The following is a 24,440-nucleotide window of genomic DNA, read 5'->3' as shown; positions in this document are numbered from 1 at the left end:
GAAACAGCAGCCACCCCTGAGTGCCCTGGTTCCAGACACCTCCTAGGTCAAGAATCCTTACAATAAATCCTACTGTCCTCAAGGTGAAGGCTTGAGTCTCTGATCCTCACAACCAAAACCCCAGACCACCCAGCAATCCCCCTTCTAAACACTAGCCTAAGAGGTTTGTGCACAGGGTGTATCTGCCACAATGTTAATTTCAGGTTATGAACAAAGCCAACAATTGAAAACAATAGAAATGAGAGATTGGTTAGGTAGATTATGGCAGATCCATAAAGCAATATTGGACAGCCATTAAAAGCCATGTTGTGACACAGTGATCTTGAGCTCAATTCCAGGTCAAGCAAAAAGGCAGAACCCAATGCATTATTTACAGTCAGATCCCAATTTTTTTTACTAGTAGACACTCATCTCCAAGTTTTTAAATTATGAATAATTTTTCTTTTCTTCTTAATTTTGTTTTCCAAATTTTCTATAATCAGCGTGCACTGTGTTTATAATCAGAAAAGATGTTATTTTAATGTTAATTTGTAAACACTTTCTTCTAATTGAAAAATGGTGAATTTGATAAGCAAAGTTTATCCCCAAATACCATTTTTTAACAGTGAAAGTTTTTTTAAAATAAGTTTACTATCTATTAATGCAATAGATATTTTTTTAATTAACTAATTTGCTTTCGAAATCATTACTTTTGAACCAAGCAAAACTGTTGCTGAAGGGTTGATTAATTTTATTGTCTTTTTATTTATTATTTTTTTAATTTTTGAAAGCATTTCTTTTAACTTGGTCACATGGGGCATGCATCTCTCAGCCTTTGGAGTTCTTTAAACCCAAGTTTCCAGCAACTTTCTGGATCAGCACAATTGCAGCCCATTGGACGAGGAAAACCTGGCCATGGGACCCCCATAGAATTCTGCAGTGCATAGAAATTCCCTACATTACTCTTTCTCAAAGATATAAAAGAAACAGCTGGGACCAATTTCCCACAGCCCATCCAGAGGCCATCTGAGGATGTCTGGGAAAGCTGAATGTGCACCAATACTCAGGGAGTTCACAGGACTTTGCACTGTGCTTTTGTAGTTTAGGGCATAGGAAGCACAGTTAATTTATGATTCTCCTGAGTAATGGTTGCTAGAGGGACGTTTAATGATGTTACACAGGAAGCTGTGCAAGAGGGGTTTGTTTTCAGTTGGGATTCTGAGCAGGAAGTGAGTCTTCACATCAAAGGAAGAAAACAAAACTCTACCTTTGAGCTCAGGAAACTAGAGAAGGCTTTTGCTGGCTGAGCAGAGGGAGACCTACAGGCACAGGGCACTCGGCAGGAGACAGAAAAGCCCCGCCTGGGGCACCACATAAAGCAGTCGACATTTTCCAGAGCATAGGAAGGGTGAAAAGTGATCTGGGGCTTTTTCTTTTTTAAACCAACCGTGGTTCAGACCTACAATGAAATACTATTGAGAATAAAAAGGAAGGAAATATTGATACATGCAACAACTTGGGTGAATCTCAAACGCATTGTGCTAAGTGAAGGAAGATAGACTCAAAAGACTACCTATTGTATGATTCCATTTATACAACATTCTGAAAAAGGCAAAACTATGGCAACAGAGAACAGATCAGGGTTTCCAGGAGTTGAGAAGGAGGGAGGATTTGACTAACAAAGAGAAGCTGCATAAGGGAGACTTTTGGGGTGATGGAACTGTTCAATATCTGATTTGTGGTTGTGATTACCAAGTCTATGCATTTGTCAAAATCATAAAACTGTACTCCAAAAAAAGCAAATGTTACTGTATGCAAATTAAAAGTAAATTTTTAAAAATCATTTTTTTAATGAAGAGATAATTGATCAGAGTCTGTCTCTCTTTATAAGTGATCAATTTATTGGTCACTTCATTGGTGCACAAGGTCCAAGTGCATACACTTACTTACTTGTTCATTCTTGCTAAAATATCTGTTGAACAATGTGCCAAATTCCCTTGATTCTATTCCTGACATGTCCTGAAGCCCTCTCCTTCTTCAAACTGTCCCAGCCTTAGTTGGGGCCTTCTTCATTCTCTCTACTATGAGAACAGCTAGAGGTAGGAGAGCAATTGGGAAATTTTGGAAATACCATAACTTCGCAATCGCTCTTCCTACCTCTAGCCTCAAACCCCACCAACCATTCTCCTGTTGCCACTGAAATGATTTTTCTAAAGTGCAGATAAGATCTTGCACTCTCTTGCTTAAAACTCCTCAACAGAATTTTTCAAACCTTCCATGGCTCTCCACTGTCAGACAACAGAACCCAAACTCTTTAGCCTGGACCCAAGGCCCTGCACGATCTGGCTTCTCCTTAACATTTTAATCTCTTTATTGTCATATCTGCCCTCATGCTGGACACTCTGTCAGATTAAGCTATTAGCCTTTCCTCAGACATATGGTAAGTTGTCTTATTGGTCAAAATATGCGCTGCCCTTCTCTGTGGGAGGATTACACATCCTTAACCTACTGATGTCAAGCTTGGCCAGGTGACTCACTTTGTCAAATAAAGTGTGAGTGGAAGAGACACTTGCCACTTCAGAGCAGAAACTTTAAGAGCCAGCTCATGGTTCCACCATCTCTCTTCTCTCTGCCACCAGCAATGAACACATAACGTGAGTGAAAAATAAACCTTCATTGTTGTAGCCATCAAGATTTGGGAGTTGTTTGTCGCCACAGCATGACTTAGCCTAGGCTGACTGAAACACTCCATTAGATAGTAAGCTCCATAACTGTTCACATTGTAACCTTGATGCATAGTACAGACACAGGGCTGGCATCCAATATATATTTGTTGAATGAATGAATATAATGAGTGAATGAATGAACATATGATCTCTGGGCCTTTTTACATGATATTCTCTCTGTAAATAGTGACAATCTCTGCTTCTTCATTTGCCCAACTCCTCTTCATGTCAAACCTCAAAGATATCATCTCTTCCAAGAAGCCTTCCCTGACCATCCCTCTCTCCCCTCTAAGGCATCTGTGTATATTTGTGCTCTCATAATAAGTGTCTGTCTCCATGCTCTGACTATGAGACCCTTAGGCAGGACCAGGTCTGCCTCACTTTGGTGGCCCTGTGCCACCACAGCAAATAGATGGATGAAGGAAGGAACGAGTAATGGTGCGGGGAGTTTTCTGCTCCTTCAGGTAGCCACAGGCTTTCTCCACTTCAGGCCTTTGCACATGCTATTCCCCTACCTGGAACATCAGTCCCTTCCATTTGCTAGCCTAACTCTTCTAAATCCTTTAGCGTCACCTGTCCCATCCACTGCATATCCTTGTCACAATTAAGTCACTCCTTCTCCCTTGTTCCCACAAACTTAATACATCCCTTCAACAGAGCCCTTGTCACATGGCGCTGAGATCTTCTCTGGTCTGTCTCTCTCTCTGTGAGCACTGTGAGGGCAGGGCCTGAGTCTGGTTCATCTCTATGTCCCCATACCTAGGACTTACTAATAATGACAGCAATGATAAAGACAATAATAATAATAACCAACCAGGGTTTACTCTGGTCAAATAAATGGATATTTGAGTGAATGAATTAATGTAAATGAGTTCTAGCATGTTCTGCCATTGTCCCTCAGAAAGCCTAGGCTCATCACTGGAGGACAATTCTCTGAATGTGTTGGGGGCTGAGCCAATTGACACTTTGTTACCCTAGTTGACCCCTCTCCCAGGCCTCTACTCCCATCCCTAACCTCATGGGCCACATGACCCCATAGGTGACTGTATGGGGACTGTAAGGATGAGCACAGGGGCCCACTTCCCAAATCCACCACCCACATCCCCCAGCAACCTGGCTGGGTGTCTCAGAGCACGTGACCCCAGGGACGTGTGTATACCACGTCTACCAGCTCTGGAGCCTCCTCTAATCTGTTACCAACAGGAGACAACTGGGAGATGGGAGGAATGGAGAAAGATATGCAGAAAAGGAGGAGGAGCGAGAAGGACTCTGCATCCATCCCAAGTCAATGTGCATGGCTAATGGCATAATGGACTGCAGATGTGACCAGGAACTCTGACTACAACAGTCAACGCCCAAGGTCAAGAAACACTAGCCACCTCCACATACTGCCTTCCTCCTCTGACTGACTCCTGCTCCAGAGAATCCCAGGGAAGCAGGCAGAATGAGAAGGGAAAGAAAAAAAAAGCCCTGGGCCGGCCCCGTGGCTTAGAGGTTAAGTGCGTGCACTCTGCTACTGGCGGCCCGGGTTCAGATCCCGGGCGTGCACCGACGCACCGCTTGTCCGGCCATGCTGAGGCCACGTCCCACGTACAGCAACTAGAAGGATGTGCAACTATGACATACAACTATCTACTGGGGCTTTGGGGGGGGAAAAAAAAAGGAGGAGGATTGGCAATAGACGTTAGCTCAGAGCCGGTCTTTCTCAGCAAAAAGAGGAGGATTAGCATGGATGTTAGCTCAGGGTTGATCTTCCTCACAAAAAAAAAAAAGCCTTATCCAGAACTCATCCTAAAGGCAGACCTCCAGGGGGCCGGCCCTGTGGCTTAGCGGTTGGGTGCGCGTGCTCCGATGCAGGCGATGCAGGCGGCCCGGGTTCGGATCCCGGGCGCTCACCGACGCACCGCTTCTCTGGCCATGCTGAGGCCGCGTCCCACATACAGCAACTAGAAGGATGTGCAGCTGTGACATACAACTATCTACTGGGGCTTTGGGGGGAAAAATAAATAAATAAAATCTTTAAAAAAAAAAAAAAAAAGGCAGACCTCCAGGAACTTCAATCATCCGGAAACCAACCAGGAACCGGAAGCAAATAAGCAAATAAAACACTTCTATATAACTGATCAGTACTCATTGGAGATGTCAAGGTGTCAAGATGTCAAGGTGTCTTGATGTCAAGATGACAGCAAGACAAGAATGAGAAACCATTACAGACTGGAAGATTCTGAGGAGACTCAACAACTGTCTGCAATGTGGGTTCCTGAAGCAGATCCTAAACAGAAAAAGAATATTAGGTAAAAACCAGTGAAATTCCCATTAGGTACAATAATAGTATTGTACCAATCATAATTTCCCACAGTATTGATCATTGTACTGTGGTTATGTAAGTTGTTATCATTAGGGGAAGCTGGATGAAGGATATGCATGAGCTTTATTTTTGCAATTTTTCTTTCGTTTTTTTTAATTTTCTTTTAATTTCTTTTATTTTTTTGTGAGGAAGATCAGCCCTGAGCTAACATCCGATGCCAAGCCTCGTCTTTTTGCTGAGGAAGACTGGCCCTGAGCTAACATCTGTGCCCATCTTCCTCTACTTTATATGGGACACCGCCACAGCATGGCTTGACAAGCAGTGAGTCAGTGCGCGCCCGGGATCCAAACCTGCAAACCCCGAGGTGCCGAAGCGGAGCAAGCACACTTCACCGCTGCGCCACGGGGCCGGCCCCTGCAATTTTCCTGGAAGTCTAAAATTGTCTTAAAATAAAAAGAGTGTTTTGCCTTCTAAAGGACTTCTACGCAGCCAGCAATGCCCTGGTAAGAATGCAATCATTCTCACCAACCCTGGTTTTGCTGAATTATCTGTGAATATAGCTCATTTATTTAGCAATCATGGATCTTGTTCTTTCAAGAAACTTACAGTTCTTCTGTGGAGCTTAGAAGGATCAAACGGAAGGAGGAGAGCTAGAAGTGACATACTAAGTGGCAGGGACAAAGAAGCACGATAATGCAGTTGGGGGCCATTTAGTGCCAGGGCAGATCCACCCATGCACCTGAAGCACCTCTGGACGCAACTCGCTGTTCCAGCACAATCACTGGTGTGTTTATGATCCAACTCCACTTGTGCAGCAAGTGTTTACGGAGCCCTGAGCCGGACCCTGAGCTGAGGACACGGTATTGAACAAGACTCAGCTCCTGCCCTCCAAAGGCTCACAAACGGAGAGGCAAGAATGCACAAACACAAAAGAAAATCTTATGTAATATCTATCATCTTGAAATGTGAAGTGCGTTATGGGGGCCCAGATGAAGGAGCTATTAATTCAACCTGAGGGAAGACAAGGTCAGAGAAGCCACTGGAGAAGCAGGTGTTTGGATGTTAGAGATGGCTAAAGCCTAGGGGGTGAGGTGGAGAGTGGTTGGAATAGAACCTAGATAGGTGGACAGGGACCAGATCAGAAAGGACTTGGGCTGTCTTTTCTAGTGTGGACTTGACCCTGTAGCAATGGGAAGCTACTGAAGGGCTTAAGCAAGGGTGTGGATTGATTTAAGGAAGCTCAGAGGCTGCAGTGTGGAGGGGCATCCGGCCCCAGGGTATAGTAGTTAAGTTCACGCACTCTGCTTCGGCAGCCCAGGGTTCACAGGTTCAGATCCTGGGCACGGACCTACACACCGCTTGTCAAGCCATGTTGTGGCAGGCGTCCCACAGATGTTAGCCCAGGGCCAATCTTCCTCAGCAAAAAGGAGGATTGGCAACAGATGTTAGCTCAGGGCTAATCTTCCTCACCAAAAAAAAGACCGAGTCAAGGAGAGGCTATTTTGAGGCCAGTCTGTGCCCTGCTTTCAGGGGCAGGATCCTGCAGCACATCCTGTGATAGTGAAAACGAACAAGGCGATAGTCCAAACAGAGACGCTGAGAAACAGCTTCCTCCCCACAAGGCCGAATTCATAAGGCTCCACTGCCCACCAGGCTGCCCTACCTTTCCCCTTGTGCAAAGGCTCAGCTGCTCTGGGCCAGGGGTGTAAATTGTTCACACAGTGTGCTGCCTTCAGGTAACATGATTAATGTACTTCTCGGGACAAGTTCTCCCAGCAGCATTTCAAGTTCATTCTGCTCAGCTTGAAACGAACAGCAGATGGACCGCCTCCTAAGGGCGGAAAAAGAGGGGCCCCATCCCTCTCTGCCCCTCCAGGTTTCCCCACTGTCTCACACAGCTCTCCTAGGTCCCCGAGCTGCTGTGCCTGTTTAAGAGGAGCAGACACAGGGGGCAGCGAAGCCCCCCACAGCCATCTAGTTGGGTTCTGAGATTCCCTGTTCTGTGTCATGTGGGTGACATAGAGACATTCCTGAGTCCCCAAGAGTCGCCAGGAACTCTGGTGGAGAGGACCAGGACAGAGAGGAGCAGCAGAGTTAAGAATCCCCTTCACACTCGCTAGCTGCTCCAGGGGAGGGGGCCACAGGCTGAAGATGCTGGACAGAAGATCCAGGCCCCAGGCAGTGCCTGATTGAGACCCCTTCTGCTAGACCAAGGTTCTGCAAGAACAAGTGATTTGCCCCAGGATGCTCAGCAGATAAATGGCGGAGCAGGGAACTGAACCCAGGTTTTCTGGCTCCAAACCCAGAACTCCCGACCCAGTCCAGAGTGAACTTCTCTGTGGTTTTGGGAACTTAGCAGAGACCTCCTGTGATCCCCCGTGTTCTGTCCCTCTCCTCCCTGGCCAATGGCTCACAGGGGCATCGGGCACCTACTATGTGCCAGCCCAGCCCCTCCTGAACCTGCCCTTCTTGTGTAACTTCCTCTGAAATTAATGGTGGAAATGCCTGACACATGAGTAGGTTTTCTATAAACATTTTCTGCACCGTTTTGTTTTTTGGTACGCCTTCTTCCTCCAAAAAGAATCAAAGCCACTTAAAAATACACACATACTATGATACAATGTTTTCTCTAACAAGTGAGTAACCAGGAGCAAAGGAAATAGACACACATCTCAATTTTTTTAAATAAGTGAGTGAATCAGAACAAAGGAAACACATGCATTGTAATATTTTTTAAATAAGTGAGTGAATTGGGACAAAGGAAAAATAAGGCTAGGAAATAAAAGAAAAAACTCAGGATGACAATGAAAGACACAATTCCTGCACTTGCCAGAGATGAACCGCCAAAAATTGACTTTAAATAGCAGCCACTGTAGAGGGAGGCACCCTCTGTTGCAAGATTGATGATATTCAAGAGATATTTAAAAACAAACAAAAAGAAAAAAATATTATTCAGAAGAAGTGAAACAATTTTTTTATTGAGCTTGGAAAGAAAGTTCTTGAATAAATATTAGCACCTTTCCCTTTGCCCCTTCTCCCTGGAACCCCAATTCCCCCTTCACATTCAAAAAGTGGGAGCCAGACTCTCCTGCCTCGGCTGGGCAGGTGCATAAAGATGGGGCACTCTTTTTCTTTTTAAAAAACTTTTTATCAAAGTACAGCATAAGTATATTAAAATGTACATAAGTGTACTGTTTAGTGAATTTTCACAAATCAAATACACCTGTGTACCCAGCACCCAGATCAAGAAACAGAATTACCAGCACAACAGAAGCCCCCTTGGGCCAATACTTCGCCAAGGGCAAACAATGCCCAGACTTCTAACGCCATAGATGTGCTTTTCCTGTTTTGGTACTTCATATAAATAGAATCACTCAGTGTCTGGCTTCTTTTGCTCAGCCCTGAGTTTGTGAGCCACCCATACAGTGCTTGTAGTTGTAGTGTGTTCGTTCTCATTGCTATATTCTGCCGCGTGGCTATGTCACAATTTATTCTCCTATAGATGGGAAGGTCCATCCATCCTCGGTCAGGAAAACAAAGACAATCACAGGTTGCACATGGGTATTTTTAACTGAGTTAACTCTGTTACTGAATCGTTTAAGTGCTTGAGTTCAGAAGATGCCAATGTTATTTTTCTAAACTTTTAAATTAGACTCAAATGCAGCATCTGAAAACCGTCAGTCTGGCAGCTGACATTATTTTGATCGCTGAAATCTATTTTTGTAACCAAAGATGTCTCAGTCCTGTGGCCAGGGGACCAAAACACATATAGAAAACCCATATGAATTTTTTTTTTGGCTCTTTTGCAATTAGACATTCAACATTTGTAGGCAACGTTTACTGAGCCATTACTGTGTGTCAGGAACTGTACTAAACAGTTTGCATGTTCTTTCAATCCTGACAACAACTCTGTGAAATAGTTTTATTTTTATTACTCTCATTTTTCAAGCTTTGTCCTCAGCACCTAGTACAGGACCAGGCACTCAATAAGTGCTTATTAAACAAGGCAATGAATAAATAATAGCATCTACCATTTATAGACCCCATAGCATATACCAGAAACAGTGCTAGATGCTTACATTCATTATCCTATTTAAACTTCTCAATGAACCTGAGGTAACACAGCAACTTGGGGGTTTTGCCCAGCTCTCAAGTCCCCAGTTTCTCTGAAAACTATCTCCTGCTTATGCATATGTCCACCAGCTGCCATGTTTGTGCTATATGACCCCGCCCCATTGGTCACAGTTGATTGGACCAGACGTGAACACCTAGTGCAGCTCAGCCAATCAGATTCTCTCTTGGGAATCTGGACTTGTGGTTGAAAGATGGTCCGGTAGGTTTGCTGTGGCTAGAATCCAGATGCTGTAAACTCACTCCCAAGCTGCAGTATGGGCTTTTTTAATGGAATAATGGGGAAAGAGGGTCTGGAGGGTGAGAAAAATTAGGAGACTGAGCAGAGAGATGCAAAGACAAGAGGAAGAGTCCTGCCTGGGTGCCCATCTGCTTCTCTGTTCCCCACTCCAGAACCTCAAAAAGCCCAGACTTGGGTTCTAGTAAACTCTCCTTTTTTGCTTAAAATGGTTCAAGTTGGTTCACATTAGTTGCTACCAAAAACAAAAATCTAAGATAGGTAAGTATTATTTTTCCCCTACCACATATGAAGAAATTGAAGCTCAGGGGAAGTAAAGTGTCTTCCCCAAGGTCACAATCCAGTGAGCGGTAGAGCAAAGACTCGAACCCAAGTTCACCCAACTCTGTAGCCAGAGCTGTTTCCCCTTCCACATTGCACCCCTGCTGCAAGCTTTTTGAGGGCTGGGGCCACATCTGACTCACTGTAGCAGCTCCACCTGGGCTGAACACTCTCAGGTGTCACTGGCAAGCCACCAGGATGGAGATTTCATGGGGCCAGAGGAAACATCATGGAGTAACTGATGGGAAGTTAATGGGTTTTGTGGATGCAAACTGTAGAGGCAGAAAAGTGGGGCATAGAATCAAGAAGCTTCCTAGTGACCTTGACAGACAAGCCAATGAGCAATTGACAAAAGTCTATGGCAGCCTAAAGCTGGAGAGGGACCACCACAAGACTAAAGATCTTGGTGGGGGTACCACATGCCACCCTGGAAAATGGAGAACCCCTATATCTTCCCCATGCCACAACCCTCAGCCTGGCTGCCTTGACTTCAGCTTTGGCAGGGTAAGTGCAATGAGAATTGGGCTTGGGTCTAGACCAAATGTGGGGGCCGAGGCCAGCCCCAGGGCTGGATCAAGAGCACATCATTGGCAAAGTCCTCATTCTACAAAGACTGGACGATTTGATCCCCTCTGCACACATATACCCCACCCCATCTTCCACAAAGCAGCCAGAGAGAGCTTTCTAAAACACATACCTGACCATGTCACTCCCTCCTTAAAGCCCTTACAGGGTCCTTAGCCTGTTATTCAAGGCCTTAGCCTGTCACTCAAGGCATTTATGACCTGCTGTGGTATAATGAGAAATATATTTGGTCTTTGTCCCAGGTTCCTGGCACAGAGCAACTAAAACCCACATAATTTCCTGAGTGTAAAGGGTGATAGGAGCATCTTTTGTTACGTTTGGTTTTTGTATAGAGCTCCTAAGACTCTTGAAATTTCCTAAGTGATAGGAGTGTCTTTTATTATTCATACCAAGCCCTTTTGAGCACACCTGAGTTTATGCTAATGAAGTGACTTAGGGTGGGGCCCCTACACAGCCTCAGGATGCCTATATACAGTCACCAGAAAGACCAAGTGATTACAGGATTGGAACATTCAGCCCCACCCACTGTCCTAGGGAAGAAGATGTGGGGGCTGGAGATTAAGCTGTACAAAACCTCTTGAACAGGGGCCCGCCCGGTGGCGCAAGCCTGTGCCGTTAAGTGCACGCGTTCCGCTGCGGCGGCCCGGGGTTCACCGGTTCGGATCCGATCCCGGGCGCGCACCCATGCACCGCTTGTCAAGCCATGCTGTGGCGGCGTCCCATATAAAGTGGAGGAAGGTGGGCATGGATGTTAGCCCAGGGCCAGTCTTCCTCAGCAAAAAGAGGAGGATTGGCAGATATTAGCTCAGGGGCGATCTTCCTCACAAAAAAAAAAAAAAATCTCTTGAACAATGAGACTTGATGAGCTTCCTGGTAGGTGAACACATCAAGGTTCAGGGAGGGTGGTGTGCCCAGAGAGGTCATGGAGGCCCCACACACTGCTCCCCACTCCTATACCGTGCCCTATGCATCTCTCCCATCTGGCTATAATAAACTAGTAAACATAGTAAAATGTTTCCCTGAGTTCTAGCAAATTATTAAACTCAAGGAGGGGATCATGGGAACCCTCCATTGATAACCAGAAGGGTAGTTTTGTGACTGTCGTCCAAATTGGGGTGGCAGTCTTGTGGTACTGAGCCTGTAAGCTGTGGGGTCCGTGCTAACTCTGGGTAGTTAACGTCAGAATTGAATTGAGTTGTTGGACACCCACTTAGTGTCTGGAGAGTTGGTGAATTAGTTGTTGGTGTGGAAAACACTCCAGACCTGCCATTCCAGTCTTCTCTCATTCTCAACTTCACTCCCAATATTCCAAATTACCTGTGTGCCTGGAATCACCTTGGTCTCTCAATAGCTACACCACCATTGTACACACAAGTTATTCTCTCTCCTGGAACATCAACCAATCCCATCCATCTGGTGAAATCTTAATTGAACTTGAAGCTCAACTCAAGGAGCACAACCTCAAAGCAGCCTTCTCTAACCTCCTCAGATTGGGTTAAGTCTCCTTTCTTTGTGCATGTCTAGCACAAAAAATATATTGTTCTGTGACCAATAGTGTATACATTTGCCTCTCCTGACAGATTGTGGGTTCCTTAAGAGCAGGGACCTAGTTCTCTACATCATTGTTTTCACTGGCACACAGCAGAGTGCTGGGTCTGTAGCAGGCATCAATAAGTATGTACAGGATGCATGGGTGGATGGATGCAGATGGGGTAGAGAGACAAGTAGATGGGTAGATAAATGGGAGTCTACATGGATAAATGGAGGAGTGAATGGATAGGAGGTTAGGAGGAAGAAGAAGTGGATGTGTGCAAGGATAGGGTGGTAGACTGAGGAGAGGAAGACTGGATGGATGGATGGATGGATGGATGGATGGATGGATGGATGGATGTCAAAGATTTTATTTAACTCATTAATTCATGAGAGAACCAGTAAGATTTTATACACAATTCAAAGGAGAATCAGAAGTGCAGCCACATGTACAGCGTTTCGCCCACTCTCCACAAGGTATCAACTGACCTCACCTGATAAAATTCATTTGCATCTCAATGGACAAGAATAGTTTAAATTATAACCAGTTTTCTATAACTTACAAAACAATAAAGTAGCTCAGAGACCATGAGAGGCACAAACTCCTAGAGAAACAGAGAACCATGTGTGAGGTAACACCTAATACTCAATTAGGAGGACACCTGGTCAGCTTTGCTGCCTATTTCAAAGTGTTTCACATCTTACCTGGTGCCCCTTAACCAGCTGTGCATCTCTGGAAAGTCACTTAAATTCGGAGGGCCTCTCATCTGTGAAGTGGGGTGAAAGCCCAAAACTCTCCAAGCTCTCAGCAGAGAGCAGCTCCGGAAGGAGCAGCTTCAGGTTTCACAGATATTTCGCACCCCCTGAGCTTCCTCCCTCTACCTCAGGAGGGCCCTGCCCCTGTCCCCACCTCCCCCAAACCCGGACCAAGGCCTCTTCCTTCATCTCCCCCTAACACCACCGAGACATGTTCAAGGGGATCTTTAGCAAAAATCAGAGGGAAAGAGGAAAAATCCTTGAGAAGCTGGTGGGATAGGTTTTCCTCCCTCCCTTTCTTCCCTTTTTAGAGCAAGGTGTGCTCCCCAGCCCCGAAGGCAAGGCAATCTGGAGAACCGGGCCCTTTGTAATGTAATTCAAGGCTGGGAAGATGCTTTTGACATCATTCTGTACAAGGGTATACTAGCAAGAGGCAACCTTCCCGAAAGGGCTGATGGGTTTTTTAGACAGATACCCCACCCAAATACCAGACCATGCTGAAGGACTGTTCCCCTGCCCTCTTCCACCCTTAGCATCAGAAGATTTCCCCCAACAATAGAACTGATAAGTGGACCATACTCTGTGAGTGATGGGTAACACAGAACACACTCAAGGGCAAGTCCTCATGGCTCTCAGGTCACCTCACTGTCCTGAGATGGCATTGCATGACTTCCACGAGCCCCTCCCTCCAGCCTCCCTACCCTGCTCTTGGCCAAGCAGACACTACACACCACTGTACTTTTTTGGTGCCCAGGAGATGCCCCTCCTACAAGTCTGACAGGAGAAAGCTGCAAAAATATATGGACAGACCTATTGAAATAAAGAAGGATCAGGGACATGCACAAACTTACCCATGAGGATGTTCATCACAGTGTTGTCTAGAAGTATGAAAAACTGTAAACAAACTAAATGCCCAGCAATAGAGAATTGGTTAAATAAAATATAGTAAAACGTTCTGATGTGCTGCTAGGCAGCCATTAAAAGTGGGACATAGAAGAGGAGAGAGAGTCAGCAAGCTCACTCCATTTAAGGACACTGATAGAGATACACAATTAAAAAGAAGAAAAAGAAATCTCAAGGGGTCAGCCCCGTGGCATAGCGGTTAAGTGCACGCACTCCGCTACTGGCAGCCCGGGTTCGGATCCCGGGCACGCACCGATGCACCGCTTGTCAGGCCATGCTATGGTGGCGTCCCATATAAAGTAGAGGAAGATGGGCATGGATGTTAGCTCAGGGCCAGTCTTCCTCAGCAAAAATAAGAGGATTGGCACAGATGTTAGCTCAGGGCTGATCTTCCTCACAAAAAAAAAAAAAAAAAGAAACCTCAATACTAACAGTGACCAGTTTTTATGTTTTTCTTTTGCCTTTTGGTGTTTTCCACATGTCCGACGCTAATATGTATTTGTGGACGGGTAGATAGGTAGGCAATAGTCAGAATCCAACTCCCTGAAACTAGACACAACCCACCAGGCCCAGTGGAAACCAGTTCTGGGTTCCAGTGTGGAGAACGAGCCAGGTTTGCCAGACCAGTGATGCTCAAATGGAGGGGGGAGGAGGACAAACTCTTCAGGCTGGAGCCTTCCACAAGGACTCACTCAAAGTGAGCCACCCTCACAAAACACACATACATATAATCCTGCCAAAGGGGACGCTTAGAGGTACAAGCACTCACACCCAGAATATCCATCCTACAGCATCAGCGGGCGTCTGCTCAGGGAGGTCAAGGTCATCTTCACCAGGTTGTGCAGTAGGGCCTGCGAGTCCTAGAGCCTCTAATCCTAGCTCTCTGGCCCTGGCCTGTCTCCTCCTTTCTCTAGTCCTTTACTGGTTCATCCATAAAATAAATGCATGGGCTTGGACAAAGGGCCTCTCAGGTCCCCTTTCTTAGGACTCTGAGAGATGTTTCCCTTTGTTCTGGCCTCAACCCCTGCTCAGCACATATGCCCCCATGATAGCCACAGATGGAGTTGGAATCCTCCAGCCTCGGTCCCACCGCCTCCCACAGTCCGGGTGGATGGGGTAGGCAGTGCAGGAGGCAGAGCCCAGAAGAACAGATACCAAGGGAGGCTGGGAAGTGTCCTCACTCACCAAGGCCCTAGACCATGCAGGTCCCTCTGCCTCCACCCAGGGAAGCCCAAGACATGCGGACTGGCAGAGGTGGGGGGCAGTGAGGTTTGTTTCTCCACCAGAGCCTGCTCTGCCCCCACTCTCCAGGCAGGGCCAATGGCTGCCTGGCTCCTCTTGCATGCCATCCCCATGGTTCCTCTACTTCCCCAAGTTTTATCACCAACATGGGCAGCTCTTTGCCATCATGTTTTATTTTTGAGAACCACTTTCTAGCTGCCATCAATAACATGGGGGTTAGGAGAGAATTATCAACAAAGTATTTCATCAATTCACTCCTGAAATTTAGAGCGCATGCTCCGTGCAGGCCCCCAAGCGTCTCCCTCATGAGGCTCCCAGGCAAGTAGGGGAGATCAAATAAAATAATCCACAAATAACTGTACAGCACCACACAGTAACAGGGGTGCAATAAACAGGAGCTCTATTGTAAAGAAGAAAGGGAAGCCTGGGCGATGGGCTGGGCTTGTCCGACGCCCCAGAGTAGGGTGCGGATGGAGCAGGTCCTGGAACCCAGGTGCCCTCCCCTGAGCCAGGCATCCTACTGGGGCAGGCATGCATCTGCCAGGGCCGGGCTCTGTGCCCGAGTTTTGGGGGGGAGGGAGGTACAGAGGGCACAGAGTGGCGCGAGGGGTGAAGGAAAGAGGCGTGCTGGCGGCTCAGGAGAGGAAGGCTTCAGCCGGGCCTAGCCGACATCCCCGCACGCCCCAGAACTCACCTGCCGGCACCTGGGAGCAGGAGGCCCTGCCAAGCTGGTCTGCCCCTCCCAGTGGCCGTGACAGGGTTCCCCGGTCCGAGTGCCCAGCCTTGGCTCTGACCAACTTGTCTGGCTGTCCTTCCCTGGACAGATCGTTTGTCCTCCCTTCTCTGCACATGTCTGTCTGTCTGTCCTCACACGTCTGGCTGGCGCGCTGGCCTCCCTGCTTCTGCTGGCCTCCCCGGGCGCCTGCCCCGCCTGCCGCTGTGTGGGTGTCGGGCTGGCTGTGCGCAGAGGGGCGCGGCTCGGCCCTCCCCCTGCCCCGCGTCCCCCATCTCAGGAATGACCCGGGCGGCCGCCCAGCGCTGCTGAGGCCCCCGAGCCGCGGCGCAGCGCTGCTGGGGCCAGGGGGGCGCGCCGCCGCCCAGGGGGCCGGAGCGGGCGGCGGTGGCATTGGCGACGGCGTGGGGCCGGCGGGCGGCCGGGCGGGGCTGCGGCAGGGCAGGGGCGGGATCGCGGGCAGCGGGTCAGCGCGGCCCGGCCCCGCCTCGCCCTCCCCGCCCCGCCCCTGCGCGCCGAGCAGCCGAGGCGGAGCGGCGCGCCCCCCGCGACGCCCGAGCCCGAGCGCAGCGGCATCCGAGCGGGAACTGGAGCGGGAGCCGGAACCGGAGCCGGAGCCAGAGCGGGAACCCGAGCTGGAGCCGAAGCTGGAGCCGGCACTGCGGCGCCCGGAGCGGAGCGAGGCAGCCAAGCCGAGTAAGGGGCGTGGGGCCGGGGCGCTGGGGAGGGGCGGGGGTAGGTGGTCCCGACCCCTCCCCCGCGCTCTGCGGCGGCCCCGGCGCACGCACACACCCGGGGGCACTCAGCGCGCCGGCAGGGCGGACGCGCGGTCCGAAGTGGGACCGCAGCGCGCTCCCGCACTCCCGCCGACCCCTGCCCCCGGCCCCCGTGTCCCCGGGCGGGCCACCGGCGCAGGCTGAGGCTGCCCCTGAGCACGCCCTCCGGCCGCGGGGAAGCGGGGATCTCCCGGATTCTTGCCTCACTTGAGTCCCAGACGAGCATCCACCCCGTGTGGAGAGCGTGAGACAGACTCTCCGGCCCCGCGCCCTCGGTTTCAGGGACCCCTGAACAACCTCCCCAAGAAGGGGAAACTAGGACACGCTTTCGGCCAGGGATGCAAGAATGAAGGGTCTCCGGGCTTTGTGGAGTTTGAAGCTAGAACCCACCCCCAACCCTTGAGCCGGGAAGTTTGACCCTCCGACGAGCGGGTCACCAGGGCCATGCCCCTGCTTCAGTGCGTGCCGCGCTGGCCTATCTCAGCAGGGAGAGGGCGCGTCCCCGCCACACATTCTCCCGCTTTGGGGCAGACTTTCCCTTGCGCGGTAAGTGGGACCCGAGTCTGAGTCCGAGGCGGCTGCCCTGGCTGGCTGCGCAGCGCCAAGCGGCAGAGCCGCCTCTCCCCAAGCGCCCTGGGAAGCTGGGTAGTGCCCACCCCACCCCCCGGTGACTCGCGCAGCCATTCCTCTCTCCCCAACGGGCTCCGCGGTCTGGAGGCTGGGGCTCGAGGACCCAGGGTTGCCCTCCTGATCCCACGCGGTTGCCAGGGGGGTGGCCAGGCCCAGGCTGGGAAGGGGCAGGAACAAGTGACAGGTGTGAGAGGAAGGGGCTCCAGGACCTCGGTCCTTGGTCTTGATCCACAGAGCCCCACGGGCACCTGCCTTAAGGATGCCCCTCTGGACTCACTGCTCAACTGGCACAAGTGCCTTCACCTCTGTGCCTCAGTGTCCCCTGCTGACAAGTAGGCAGGATTCTGTGGTGAGCAGAATGTTTAAGGGCTTAGGAACCAGAAGGTACGCTTCGCTGACTTCCTAGCTGTGTGACCTTAGGCAAGACAGTTAACTTCTCTTGAGGCTCAGTTTCCCCATCTGATACACGGGGAAGGTGAGCTGGGAAGAGTAAATGAGATGATGCTTGTGGGGGGCCTAGCAACGTGCTTGAGCCAGTACTCAATTCAGGTTGGCTACAGGTGTCATTTAGTGAAGTGTCCAGCACCAGTAGATACTGAGGCAGAGTGAGTTCCCCCGAGGTGGTGGGGACATGACCTCCCCTCCCAAGCCCCCTCCACGGAGGCTTTTGAATCCCCCAAGGCCTTGTTGACATTTAATTGCAATTTAGGGCCTGCCCTTTCTCAGACATTCTCTCCTCCCCAGGCTCTCTGCTGCCCTTCCCCACCCAACTCGCCTCTTCCTACCTGCCATCTCCATCCAGGCTGGAAAAGACTGTATCTGACTGGCTCTTTTCCTTTCGCCCTTGGCTGATGTCTGCTGCCCTGGCGGAGGGCTCCTCAAGTATTGCTCCCACACTCTGCACACCTCCCTCCACTCCGGGAGTTGGGGGCGTGGGGAGAATTGCCTTCTCTGAGGAGTGATCAGACAGTCAGGTCACTTGGACATTCCAGTGGTGACCGTCCACAAGGCAGCAGAAAGCAGCAGGGGAGCAGCCACCAAGAGCAAGGAGACAGCCAGGAGATCCGAGGGATCCCAGCCCTGATTCCATTCTGACTGTGGTGTGTTCACCTAGGCGACTGAGCCAAAAGACACCAGAAATGATGAACCTCAGGGAGGAAAGGGAGCCAGTGGCTGACTGAGATGTTAGAACTTCAGAGTCGGAAGCTCCCAAAAAGAGATGTGCCCAGTCTGTGCAGCTGGGGCCTCAGACCCAAAGCAGAGCAGGCGAGGCCCAGGGCCTAGGGAGGATGCTGGGATCCTTAGGATGGCATGGAGGTGTAGGTGGTCAGGAGTGTTGTTGGGAAGAACACAGAGGTCCAGCTTGTGGACACCTATGTTAGCCCTGGCCACCTGTGGCCCAGTTGCCCAGAACAGGGGGCAAAGGAGGGGTGAGTCTGTCCACATGTTGCCCAGTGGGGACCTGGTGAGACAGGCGGAATGGGCTACCTCCTCGGGGCTCCTTCTACACAGAAACTTCCTCTCCTCTTCTTCCTCTGCAGCCTACCCCCCACCCCCATTCACCCACTAGGGTGTCACATCCCTGCATCGTCCATAATCTTCACTCCTCTTCTTCCCAAGGGAGTTAATCAGAAACTAATTAGGAGGTCTGTCTCCTGGTTCACGTAGTATGTGGAACACAGCTGATAGGGAACGTGATGGGGATATGGGCATTACTGTCATCTTTGGGAATAATCGGTTAGACACACTCAGAGGCCTGTTACCTGAAGCCTTTGCCCTGGAAGTGCTCAAAATACAGGGTAAGGGACGGGAAGGTGTAAATCTGCTCTCAGCTTCCAAAAAGGAGAAACGGAGGCCAGGAGGGCTCCTGGAGCCCCTTGACACAGAATTGTAGGCTGAGAGTGTGGCTTCTTGGAGCTGGACTACCTGGGTTATAGCAGTGATTCTGGGCAGGAGATTTACCTTTCAGAGTCTCAATTACCTCTTGAAAATGGGAATGTTACACACCTCCCAGTACAGTTGTGAGGACTGAAGAACTAATATATAGGAAACATACAGCAATGTCAAATGGACCACTCCCAGTGTCTGCATTATGAACATGCATTGAACACACGCTGTTTCCCAAGCCTAAGCATTTTCTCTTTGAATTCTGACAATAGCCCTCTGATTTAGGTACTATAATTGTCCCCATTTTATAGATGAGAACACTGAGGCTTAGAAAGGTTCAGGGCTGTCTACCTTTACTAGGTATAGAATACTTAAAACATCACTATGACTCATCATAATTTTAAGAGTTTGTAAAATTGATAATTAGCACATTGTGTCTTTGATGATATGAAATTAGTTACAGGAATTATTCCTCCATGGATAGCTTCAGTCATTTCTTGTCTATATGTTAATTGTCCATGGGCTATAGAATTTTAGGAGACACCTTCATTTTTTTTTATATTCAAAAGTAATCAAACTGGTTTAAAAGAGCAGCCCCCCCATTTATTCCTTATTCCTCTTCTCCACATTTTTCTCCATATTTCTCATCACCACCAATATCTATATATCTTATTCATTTGTTTTTTGTCTGCCCTCATCAATATAACATAAACTCCCCAAAAGCAGGAGCTTTTAACCATTTTGCTCACTCATGATATCCCCAGAGCCTAGAGTAGTACTGAGCACTTAGCATGCTTTGCAAATTATAAAGTGTTTTACAAACATAAGGTCTATTATTATTATTTTTGCCAAGTGTATAGCTTGCCTGAAAATAAAACACTAAGGTTCATGGCAGAAACCATTCCCTCAAAAATTTGGCAAATAGAATTTGCTCAAGCACCAGGGAAAATGTGATGAAGGTTAAAAGCAATGGAGATTATTTCCCTAACATTTTAATAAAGCTCCTTATTGGTAAGTTCAAAGACAAGTTAATTTTTAAAAAATCTTTGCAATAACAAGTGACATGTTCAAAGGCAATTAACTTAGCTTTAAAAGTTTTCAGTAAGTTAACTCTCACTAACTTGTTCCCTTACTCTTTATTTTGTTAGCACAAAAGATTTTTTCAAATCTTTATTTTAATGATTTTTCAGATTATAAAAGTAACACATGTTCATTGTAGAAAATTTGGAAAATCATAAAAAATATAAAGAACATAAAAATCCTCCTTTATCCCACCCCTGCCCAGAGAATACAATGACTGAATATTTTAGTCTATTTCCTCTGTAATCTTTTTCTGTGTAGGAATATAGGGGGGGGGGTTCTTTCACAAAGTAAGGATCTTGTCATATGCAGAGTTCTATAACCTGCTTTTTTTATAACTTGGTTTTTTTTTCCCCCTCTTAACATTATACTTAAAGTCTTCACCTATGTTATTAAAATTTCTTTAAAAACATGATTTCATGGCTATATAATATTCTATTGTAAGAGTGTGCCATAATTTGCCCAGCCTCTCCTCTCTTCTTGGACATTGGGGTTGCCTCCCAGGTTTCACTGCTATAAATAATGCTTGTCTCTGTCCTCTTTGGGGTTTTCTGAGCCCTAAATCAGGCTTCTCTACACACTTGGTCAGGACTTATTTGCTGATTTGTGGATGGACTGGTTTATGCAGTTAGACAGTAAATCAAGCCTTAGAGGTTGGGCCATGGTGGCAGTGGGGAAGGAGGTGGCAGCTGATCCTATAGAGGGCTTCTCCAGGTACATGAAGGCAACATGGAGACCCAGTAACCTTCAGGCACGTCCTGAGCAACCTAGTGGAGTACACAGGTAGCCAGATGTTTCATGGAGACAGAAGGCCTCTTTGCCGTAGAGGCTGCCACACACCTGGATCCCTTTTCTAATATCAGGACCAAGTTACCTGTTTGCAAACCTCAATGTCCCCTTCCCATCTCTCTGCCACTGTTCTCTCTTTCTCCCCCACTCCTGAATCCATTCATTCCTTCATACAATCATATGACAAACATTCAATGACATTTATCCGCAGAAGGAATGTTCTTCTCCATTGGAGAAGTCATCACCTGGGTCCCAGTCTCACATAAAGACCTTCCTTCAGAGGAGAAAGGTTTTCTTTTCCCTGAGGATCCCCCACCTGCAGCCCCGGGAGTTCTCTGCCTGGCAAGGCAAATGCAACCCTTTCGAGATTAATGTGTCTAACCAAAGTCCCTGGAATTTCTGACTTTCTTCTGGCTCTGAGCAATCACACGCACACACACAGGTTCATGGTTCCCTTTGAGAAGGCATCATTCGTTCATTCAGTAAATAGTCCCTGAGCATTCACTGAGGTAACCACAGGGAACCAGTGGTTGTCTGGGCTGTCTACACCTGGAGTGACCAACTCCCCCATCTCAGGAAGGGCCCCCATTTCTCCATCATCCCCCAGGCACCCAAGCAGACACAGCAAATCATCCTCAACGCCTCCCTCTTCCTCGCCTTCTACATCTGATCCATCTGTCCTGCTTCTTAAATATCCCCTACATAGCCCACTCTGTTCCTCAAACCCACTCAGCATGTTCCTGCCCCAGGGCCTTTGCACTCTCTGCTCCCTCTACCTAGAGTCCTTCTCCCAGCTCTCACCCAGAGAGCTCCCTTCCTCCAGTCTTTGCTTATAGGTCGCCTTCTGACCGAGGCCTCTGCAGCTGCTATATCTAAATGTTCAGTCTCCACCTACACTTGGCCTCTGTTCCTTCCCTTGCTGTTACCTAATACACTCGACCATTACGTTTGTGTCTACTCGTCTAGCAAGAAAGCTCCCTGAGGACAGGCAATGTTGGCTCCACCCCTCTATCCCCAACACCCAAAATCTGGTACACAAGGGACATCCAATAAATGCTTGTTGCATCAATGAACGCAGCCTCTCACCCTGTTCTCCATCGCTATCGCCTTCATTTAGCCCCCTCATCTCCTGCCTCAGCCTCCCATGCTCCCCTGCCTCCTGCTGCCCACACCTGGTCCGCCCTGTACTCTGAGAACAGGAAGACCTTCCTAAAAGGATAAAAGCTGACCATGTCGCTCCCCTGCTTAAAATCCTCCAAAGGGCAGTTTGGATGCAGGGAGCTCACTACCTCACCGGGCCTCCTAAATTTCTCGGTCTCAACATTGTCATCTGCAAAATGGGGATTTGTTTTGAGATGCCATGAGCCCACAGTACATGGCCGCGGTTAGCAGGTGCGCCATAGGCGCCAGGACATCACGTGGCGTCTCCCACAGGCCAGCCCACCTCTGCAGCCCCTCGCTGTCTGCGGTCTATGACTGGAAGGCTGAGAGCGCCCGGCCCGTCTGCCGCGCATGCGCCGAGCCGCCCCTTGCCTGTCGCCTCCGCAGAGCCCGGCTCTCGCCGCAAGGACCCCCGAGCGCGGAGCTGCACCCCTTAACCACACACTCAGTTGCCCGGGTCTGAGTGACGCAGTGGGCCCCAGAGTGGAGGTATTCCGGGAGTGGGACGTGAAACGGAGTGGGAGTGACGTGGACTTGTCGCACACCGTTCGGCCACGTGGGGGTACCGCCGCCCGCCCTCCAGGTCCTAGCCAGACAGTCCAGTCGGAGATGAGTCACAGGCAGGACCGCGCCTCGCCTCGGATGCTGGGCTCCAAGATGGGCAGGCAGGGAGAGGCGTGACCTCTCCCCACCCCCCACCCCTACGTCCCTGCTCCGGAACTCCTCTCCCAGCAAACCGCAGTCTCAGCCCGTCTGTTCCAGACCTGTCCACCCACTGCCCCATCACTGTATCCTTACAGCAGCTCTGGGCACATGTGGGCGGACCAGGGTGGGCACTTGCTCGCATAGACACCCGACATCCAGCTTGTCTGGATGACCCCAACAGAAGCTCCACCCAAGCAGAGGGTCTGATGCCACCAGGAAGTGGTTTTCCTGTCCGTCCCCATGCTAAAGCCTCAAGTGGGGGAGGGGAGGAGGAATCAGACAGTGAGGTTGAGAAGCCTGTTTTAAGATCCGAAAAGCCCCTCCTCATGTTTTCCAAGGGTTTTGTGGTGGTAAATTCCGAGGGTAGGTGGTTGGTAAATATTTGAATAAACCAATGCAAGCCAGGGATGTTGGGAGAATGCAGCTGGAGGATGGTTTGTGTGAAATACTGATGGAGTTACACAATGTGGGCAACAGTACCCTTAGCTACCATCAGCATCGTTGTCACCAACGATATCAGGGAGCATCTCAGCTCCTTACATGGGTGTCCTTCTCAGGAAGTTGAGTATCGTTGAAAGGCAGCCTCAACACGGAAGTCGTGCATTAGCATCAGGCCAAGGTGGATTTGTTCTAGACTTTAAATGTACGTGTGAGTGTCCCCTCAGTGCCCAGCCCTTAGCAGGTTGCCAGAAGCCACACTGGTTGTCTGTACCCTCAAGGAGCTAATAATCTAGAACAAGTTAGAACCAGAGTTGTCCTGGAAGGATGTCCCGGTGCTGTGGAAGCACAGCCAGAGTGACTGTTCTGTCTCCAGCAGTCGAAGCAGACTTCACTGAAGAAATTTCTTGAGCTGTGTGTTGACAGATAAATAGGAGTTTGCCAGGAGAGGGAAAAAAGAGCATGCCACAGAGAGAGAACAGCCCCCAAGTGTTCAGGAAGTCCAGGAAGCAGACCAGCCAGAGCACCAGGGGTGTCAGATCTCTGTGGGGTGTCCTTGGCAGTAACTAAAGAGGTAGACAGGCCCCCAAGGCTGTGGAGGTTGGGGTAGAAGCCAGGACATTTTCCTGAGGGCACTGGGGAGCTACAGAAGGGTTTTCACCAAGGGAGTGACATGATCCATTTTGCCTTTAAGAAAGACCTCTCTGGAAGCAGCACTAGAGATGACCTGTCAGCCCACTTATGTCCCCCTCCAGATGCACACGCGGCCACGTTGCACACGGGCACACCCACAGACATGAACACAGACACATGTATATACTTATATTTTTAGAAGTGTAGATCCCAGGGCCTGAGATTTCTTTGTGAATTTTCTGGTGTGAAATCACAGTTCTCCAAGCAGCCTACCACACCATGGAGACTTCTCTACCAGGTCTGGGAGATCACCTCCTACCCTCACTTCCCCCACCAGAACTCTCGAGTTGGTTTCTCTGGGGACTTAGAGTGGCATTAGGCCAGCCTGGGGATTCACACCAGGGAAGGCTAAGCTGGAAGGAGCCACCTGGAGAGAAGGATTCCCAGGTCAGCGGCAGCGATGGCTTCCTCCCTCCCACCCTCTCGGCCAGTAGTTTTCTGTATAAAGCCCTTGTCCTCACAACAGGTGAAGTGTTCTCCCCCTGCTTCCCTGGTGAGGATGCCGCAGCTCAGAGAGGTGAAGTGCTTTGCCCAAAGTCACACTGCCAGGAAGTGGCAGAGCTGATATCAGTACCCAGGGGTTGGACTTCTGAGCCCACGCTCTCCAGAGATAGGTCTTTGATTCGTTTATTGAATAGAAAAGCCAGATATTAGTCGGTGCAGTTTGGTGAATGGGCCCCATCAAAACATGGGACCCATTTGGAGGAAAAAATATAAAATAAAAGGGACCCCTGGGGGGGACAAGGGTGGGAGCCTCTGGCCTGCCTCTTACAGGAAAGTTCTGTCCACGATGTCATCCCCAGGATCAGGGAAGCTGACTGCCTCCCGA

At 49.2% G+C, this 24,440-nt stretch overlaps 1 protein-coding gene across 7 annotated transcripts in view; it reads left to right on the top strand.

The window, feature by feature from the left end:
* Window positions 1-16,028: 16,028 nt before the first annotated feature.
* The window catches only part of BEAN1 (brain expressed associated with NEDD4 1), a 40,495-nt gene continuing 32,083 nt past the window's right edge, over window positions 16,029-24,440 (top strand). For 2 of the 7 annotated variants that reach the window (XM_087420156.1, XM_014788441.2), the window contains exon 1: window positions 16,029-16,148. Coding sequence is in view for 1 of the 7 variants with exons in the window: in XM_087420152.1 (XP_087276278.1) it covers window positions 23,021-23,123 (103 nt within the window). In the remaining 6 variants the exon portion in view is untranslated. The other 5 variants (XM_087420153.1, XM_087420157.1, XM_087420154.1 and 2 more) reach the window with 5 other exon arrangements.

The sequence above is a fragment of the Ceratotherium simum genome, chromosome 30 (assembly GCF_057802395.1).
Source record: "Ceratotherium simum simum isolate JZ-2026a chromosome 30, ASM5780239v1, whole genome shotgun sequence".
In the NCBI taxonomy this organism is placed as follows: domain Eukaryota; kingdom Metazoa; phylum Chordata; class Mammalia; order Perissodactyla; family Rhinocerotidae; genus Ceratotherium; species Ceratotherium simum.
Note: the sequence above shows the minus strand (reverse complement) of the source record. Positions and strands in the feature narration are given on the sequence as shown.